Below are 6,965 nucleotides of genomic sequence, written 5' to 3' on the forward strand. Positions count from 1 at the left end.
CGTATCCAACGAGCAGGAAGCACAGTTGAGCCTAGTGACTTTGATCCTGTGAGTGGAATGATGGATCTTTCATTTTATCGTCAACAAAGTGTGATTCAAGATTGGATGGAGCACAACAGATGCAATGCCCCTCCAACATTGGATGAGGACTCTGATATTAGTGATGTTCCCCTTCCTAATCCAATGTTCACTTCTTTGGCAGAGGACAATAAAAATTTAGAGCAATGGGTAGGTGAGAATGTTGGTGATACACATCTTGGCAAGAGGAAGACCAAAGTTCTCCGACCTCGGCGACCAGAAAAGAAGGAAAAAATGATTAGGAGCCCTCCAGAGGAAGAGCTTGCGAGCAATGAGACAACACCTGAGCCTAGTGGTGGTGGTGATGAAGGCAACACCGATGATGACGGTGACGATGATGATGACAATGATGATAGAGAGAGTGGTTATCCTGTATCTAGTCAAGCTGGTGGAAGGAGTGATCATAGTATGTCGCCTATTAGATTTACCGGGGAGACAGATTTCACCCATGCCACACAAGATCAAGATCATGGTCAACCCAGTCACAACGGAGGACGACAAGCAACCGACGTCGATCTGGTCCTCGGGAAGGTGATAGCTCCAGCTCAGTGAGTTCAACCTTCAGCTATCCACGTCCACCCTCCTATCCATATCCATACCCACAACCATACCCATATCCGTACCCACAACCATATTCACACCCACCACCATATCCAAGCCACTTCATTCAACTACCGGTACATCTTGGCATGAGCACTAGTAGTCAGATTGGTGAATTACAGGTATGTATGTATATATATTACAATTTCATCATTATGTGTTCCCCTCTTATTTGAGTTCATTTCAATATTTGGGAATATTATTATGGATATCACACATACCAGCAAGAAGAGACCGAAGAATAATTAAATTGATATGCCGAATGCCTTCATATATGGACTATGTACTTGCTAGTTTGTATGTGGCTTGTATAGACTATGTACTATTGTTTCTATGCACTATAAGGTTTGTATGAACTATGCACTCTTTTATTTCTGTAAACTATGAAGTTTGTATGGACTATGCACTCGTTTGTTTATATAAACTATGCACTTCGTGATTTGTATACATGTGCAAATTTATGTGCTTTATGCAATTTTATGGGCAAAATATGTAAACATGTTTATTTTTTAGCCAATTCTATATGCAAAATTGTGCATGTATGTGTAATTTATCTAATATAATATAATACATAACTAAAAAATTAAATGCTATCAAACCTTTATTTTTTCCATTGCCAAAACACATTTTCAGTAGGCGAAGCGATAAATCGTTCAGTTTGCATCGATTATCGATGATAAATTGTTAATTTTTATTTTCTAAAATTTAGATCTCTTTACCGATAGATTTTGGTAATTTTTCAGCGATTTTCAACCGGAGCTCGGTGATTATCGTTACCGGAGCGGCGGTTATCGCGGCTCACCGGGGCAAGGCAACCGTCGGGATCCCGCCACAGCGAGCACTACCGGCCCAGTGGGAGCTCTGACGGGGTGCCGCACGCCGACTGCCCCTGCGCGTGGGCATTTGCGCCGCCCGCCCCGCATGGAGCTCCGCCGCTCGCCCCGCCCGGATTTCCGCAGCTCGCTACCCCGTCCGGAGCGCCGCCGCTCGCAGCTGACCCCTTGTCTGAGTGCTAGAAACGCCTCAGCCACATTAGCCCGCCGGGCCCCGCCGTCGCATCTGGCATCTCGCTCGCAGGCTCCGGTCTCCGCCGCGCACATCCACCAGATTTGAGGTGAGAAAAGGAACGTGAATGAGAAAAGCAATTGACAGAGCAAAAAGATCGGGACTCACGAAGTAGAAGAACAGGGGCAAACTGGTCCTTTCCCGTTGTCCTAGAATTAACTGAATAGAATAGTGGGTGCAGTGTTTTGTACCAAATGTACATGGTTTTGTAATGTCTTCTAGCAAAGACATTTTTTTTAATAGTCAGGAGCAAAAACCACCTTTTAACGATGTCCTACAGCTAATTTTGCCCTTACTTTACTTCCCAAATTCATTCTGCAGCTACAATACAGTGTTCAACCATGAGCAAGGTGAAAAGGCCACTGCTCAGTCGCGTCTGCCAAGGCCAAGGATCCGCCGCCGCCAACCTCACCACCGGCCGCCGCATCGACATTACTGCCGAACACAAACTCGCCCCCGGTCTTGGCCACTTCATCGTCATGCGTGTCGTCGTTCCTGCTCGCGCTGCCGCTGCCACAGTCACCACCTTCCTCCGTGATGGGGATGCGCCCACCGTCAAGAAGCGGCAGGCCCTCATTTCGCGCCCGCACCGGGTGCCCTACTGTCCAGGACGGCGGCGACGAGGAGGTCGATCCCGGCGACACGAGGATAGGGCTCCCCGGCTGCAGCTGGTACGCGTTGAGGAGCCCCTCCGCGCCGCCGCCGCCCGAGAAATGCTGCTGCTGGTGGTGGTCTGCCGCCGCGACGGGGTGCCAGAGGAAGCGGGCGAAGGGGACCTCCGGCGAGGACGGCGTGGTGGCCAGCAGGTGCGGGCTGCACGCGGCCTCCGCCGGGGGCGTGAGCGGCGCGGTGGACGGCTCGGTGAGGCCCGCGGAGAAGGCCGGCGGCGACACCAGCTGCTGCGGCTCCCGGGCGTACGGGCCGACGGCGAAGATGGAAGCCGTGGGCGAGCTGTAGCTGCTGCTGCTGATGTTGGCGTTCACGAGCACCGCGGGCGACGGCGACCCGGAGGTGAGCGCGGAAGACGCGGGCGACGGCGGCGGCGCCACGAAGGCCACCGCGGGCTGCGGCGCGTGGCGGGCGATGTGGAATAAGCCCGTGGAGCCGGCCGCCGCGTGCTCGGCGATGGCTGCGCCCGGCTCCGGCGACGCGTCGGCGATGCGCTGCGGGTGGCCGTGGGGCCGGAAGCACGCGAGCCTCGCCCTGAGGCGCGACCACCATCTCGTCTTCCTCTGCAACCATCAGACAACTCCATCAGAACTTTCTGCATTAGTTTCCTCCGATGGATGAGCATGAGCTACGAGCCTACGACGCTACTGTTGAATCAATAACAACACCTAACTATACTTGCGACTTGTACACGTGTTCTTAATTAAATTTGCGAAACTCAGCTGATTGCTGGAAGGAACCATGATCGAACAAGGCGTCAGACAGCAGAAGTGCAGAACAGGCGTACCGTGGCGGCGCAGCTGGCGAGGTCATCGTCGTCGAGCTGCTGGCGCAGTTGCAGGTGGCCTGTGCTAGTGGTTCTCGCGGCGGCGGCGAGGACGATGGCCGCGGCGTTCACCGTGCCATCATCCTGCTGCCGCTGCATCCTTTTCCTAATTTCCTTTCTGCTGAATCATTCGATGGATTAGCTTGTTGCTTAATTGGACCGTATGTATCACGTTGGAATGAATTGAAGGAAGAAAGCCAATTTTCAGGAGATGGATATGGATGGAGAAGCTAGACTGCTGCACTAGTAGTCTACTAGTACATGGCCGGATAGATGCAGGGGGTGGAAGAAGAGACCTGGGAAGACGAAAGGAACTAAGGCTGGCCGGCCCGGGCGACGCGTCACGCCATGGGTGTGGTGGGAAGGCAGCTGAGCTGATGATCTTTCCTAGCTCCTCCGTCCCATCGAATCCGATCTGATCCGATCCGACCTTTGATCCCATGGTTGACCAGGGCACTAGCGAGCGAGTCCGTCAAGGGCGCACTCACTAACGGATCATCCAATTAGCCGCGAGAACGGGAGGACCAGTAACTAGTTCCATTTGTCACTGTCGATCCGAGTCCACGGGCGGCTCGTGCACCTTGGGCGCCACGTGAAGCAGTAGCGCAAATAATCTCTGTCCAAATGCGATCCACCTCCGACCAATAAATCCGTGCCCGGCTCGCACGATCCGTCACGGCACGCGGAGCGGATGTCCATGGCGCCGGTCTTGCATGACCTCACTCCTCGTGCGTCGTCCGGCCACGGCCAGGGCAAAGCCATCAGGAACCGGGCTGTAAGGCTATCTCCAGCGATGTCTTCTAAATTCCATCCCCTATTTCCATCCTCCATATCAACTTCATTCTCTATACCAATTTTTACTCCAACAACATTCTCTATCAACATCCTCTATACCCCACAATCTCAATTTTCTATACTATTTTCCAACTGCTCTTTCCCCAACCCCCAACCGCCGTGCCTCCCGCGCCCCTCCGCCCCCCCTCCGCCGCCCGGCGCCCCTCCCCTGCCGCCCCTCCCCCTCCGCGCCCGCCGCCCCCTCCCCCTCCGCCCCCTCCTCCTCCGCGCCTCCCCTGCCGCCCCTCCTCCTCCGCGCCCGGCGCCCCCTCCCCCTCCGCCCCCCTCCGCGCCGCCTCCTCCGCGCCGCCCGCGCCCCTCCTCCTCCTCCTCCGCCCGCCCGCGCCCCGCCTCCTCCTCCTCCGCCCCGCCGCGCCCTCCGCCCCGCGCTCCTGCTCCGCCCCGCCCCGCCGCGCCCTCCGCCCCTGCTCCTCCTCCGCCCCGCCGCTCCTCCTCCCGCTCCTCCGCCCCGCCCCGCCCGCGCCCCTCCGCTCCTCCGCCCCGCCGCGCCCTCCGCTCCTCCGCCCCTCCGCCGCCCCGCCGCGCCCCTCATCCGCCCCTCCGCCGCCCCTTCCTCCGCCCCTGCCGCCCCGCAGCGCCGGCCGCCCCTTCCTCCGTCCCTCCCGCCCCGCAGCGCCGGCCGCCCCGCCCCGCCCCGCAGCGCCGCCGCCCCGCGCGCCGTCCCGCCGCCCCGCGCGCGGGAGCCGCCTCGAGCGCCAACAGGGCGGGCAAAGCCGATGGAGGACGCCGCTCCTGCCTCCCTCTGTGCGGGACGCATACCGCTTCCTCCATTTTACCGGACGCTTTGGAGTACACCGATTGAGCGCTAGCGGGCTACAGTATCCTCCGCGCATACGGAACCGAACGGTTTACAGCGCGTCGCTGGAGATAGCCTAACACCCACACTTTTAGCAAACCACTAATTTTGTTCAGCGAGTATTTAATAGTGCTTAAATAAATCAAACAACTAGACAGTTACACCTTATCATGAGAATGCACAGATGTTAATTCTTAAAGTTATAACCACATCATCAAATCAATGTAGCTTTACAATATGTTACACATCAGTCTTCTTTTCACATCTAGTTCACAGTGCTAACAGCGAGTCACAACCACTCCAGCCTGCCATACTAGTAGTTGTACTCGTTGAGTTGCCATGAGTTTCTAGGAGGAGGAGAGCACCTGGCCGACCAACATGTAACAGCAATAGTACCAGTTCCTTTTAGGCAGCCAATGAGAGAATTCTAGAGTTCCTTCCAGCTAGTCAAATTTCAACAACGAGAGTAAACATGCAAGCAGCCAATGAGTAGTAGATAACGGCTTAGAGGGTGCATGAGAGAGAGATAGAGGGGAGGTACCAGTATAAGTCCTCAGTAGAAAGCTGAAAGGAGTTCAGAAGTCACCAAGCCTGAGAAAGCAACGCACTCTTCACTTCACAATATACTAGAAACTCTTTTAGGATCATTAGAAACTCTTTTAGGATCATCCAATCCTTACTGGGAAGGACCACTAAGTCACCCCCATCGTAGCAATATGGTGACCTGATCATTCATGGAGGGCGACATGGGGTAAGGAAAGGGCAGCTGACCAGTGGGAGGAGTCAGGAAGAAGAGTTCAGTGAAGTGTAAGCCATTTCAGAAGGAGTAGCAGTGAGCTGGGTGGAAGAAACACTAGTCAAGAATTTCAGTTAGACATCAGCAGGCTTAAGGTGAACTTTACAAGCACAGCAACATTGTTTCAGTATTACTAGCATCTCAGAATACCTACCTAAGATTTTACCTCCTTGCTTAATGGTCATCAGTAATAGCAGAGCATGTCAAAAATAAGTTAAGTAATGTATTTTGCTAAGAAGGTAGTTGTGCTAGTAATGTCGCAGAGTATGAGTTGCTATCCGGCCATCAGTTGCAAATACACGTACTAACCCTTTAACCCACGAGTAATTCTCACACGTACAACACTCAAGTAGTATCTATAGAATTAATGTACAGTAGACTGAATAAGAAGGAAGATGAAGGAGCACTCACTGTCAGGGTCTGGTCAGGTTGTTGCTGTAGTCTAGGATGCAGCATGGCTTGCGTCTGCAGCAGCCACTGGGTCCTGTGCAGCACCACAAACTGCTGGCCGCGGCACCATAGCCGGGCAATTCGCTGGCGGCAACCCAACCTGCACGAGCTGCTAAGAAGAGATGTTAATCACCATAGATGGAGAAATCGAAGGGGGAAATTGATGAGTAACAACTAGAGATGGTATAGACCCAACCTGGGGTAGTAATTGCTGAAGAACCCAAGCCATCGCTATGGATTTGGTACAGCTTGCTTGAGCGCTGCAGGTTGCAGAGGAGGGGAAAAGTAAACAGAGCAGAGGGGTGTGCGTGTCTGTTGGCCTGCTCGTTGGGTTCCAGACAAGCAAGCAGCAGTAGCAGTATTAGGCTGTCTCCAACGGTACCATCTAGACCGTTCTCTATTCTATGTATATAGAAAAGATTCCGTTCTCTATTGCTCCAGCAGCGTTCTCTAAATGGTCCTCTAAAATAGAGAACACTACAGGTTTCCTCTATATATAGAGATTCTCTCTCCTCTTCTCTATTTTTTCTTTACATTTTAAACACTGAATTAAATAAAAATAAAATATGTCCATAGCATTTGAGGTATGATAAATACGTACGTATAAAAATTTGGAACAAAATACGTTTCTAATATAGGGTTTAATGTATAGAGAACGAGATTTAGAGAATGTTGTTGGAGAGAAATGAGATATAGAGGAGAGAATCTTGTAGAGAATTCTGTAAATGAAGGATATAGAGAAGGATACAGAGAACGACGGTTGGAGAATCTTGTAGAGAATTCTGTAAATTAGATAGCAGAGCAGCTTCTAGTTATCCTAGTTCAGCTAC

At 52.9% G+C, this 6,965-nt stretch overlaps 1 protein-coding gene and 1 long non-coding RNA gene across 2 annotated transcripts; both read right to left on the bottom strand.

The window, feature by feature from the left end:
* Positions 1-1,855: 1,855 nt before the first annotated feature.
* LOC112883403 (uncharacterized protein At1g76660-like) lies at positions 1,856-4,164 on the bottom strand. The gene is made up of 3 exons (XM_025948701.1): positions 3,535-4,164; positions 3,200-3,356; positions 1,856-2,975 (listed from the first exon to the last, which is right to left on the bottom strand). Exons 1-3 carry the CDS (start codon positions 3,678-3,680, stop codon positions 2,079-2,081), a joined length of 1,200 nt encoding a protein of 399 aa, XP_025804486.1. The 5' UTR covers positions 3,681-4,164; the 3' UTR covers positions 1,856-2,078.
* An 893-nt stretch (positions 4,165-5,057) lies between these two features.
* LOC112883404 lies at positions 5,058-6,090 on the bottom strand. The gene is made up of 2 exons (XR_003226836.1): positions 5,431-6,090; positions 5,058-5,332 (listed from the first exon to the last, which is right to left on the bottom strand). It is a non-coding gene; the product is annotated as an uncharacterized LOC112883404 (long non-coding RNA).
* Positions 6,091-6,965: the final 875 nt, after the last annotated feature.

Source organism: Panicum hallii, chromosome 2 (assembly GCF_002211085.1).
Source record: "Panicum hallii strain FIL2 chromosome 2, PHallii_v3.1, whole genome shotgun sequence".
NCBI lineage: Eukaryota > Viridiplantae > Streptophyta > Magnoliopsida > Poales > Poaceae > Panicum > Panicum hallii.

What these genes read in the sequence shown, in the direction of transcription:
- LOC112883403 (XM_025948701.1), bottom strand. Translation starts at nt 3,680, where the DNA reads ATGGGATCAAAGGTCGGATCGGATCAGATCGGATTCGATGGGACGGAG. An exon ending in AGTTCCTTTCGTCTTCCCAG is followed by an intron (nt 3,357 to 3,534) that starts GTCTCTTCTTCC and finishes ATGATTCAGCAG; the next exon opens with AAAGGAAATTAGGAAAAGGA. An exon ending in TCGCCAGCTGCGCCGCCACG is followed by an intron (nt 2,976 to 3,199) that starts GTACGCCTGTTC and finishes TGATGGTTGCAG; the next exon opens with AGGAAGACGAGATGGTGGTC.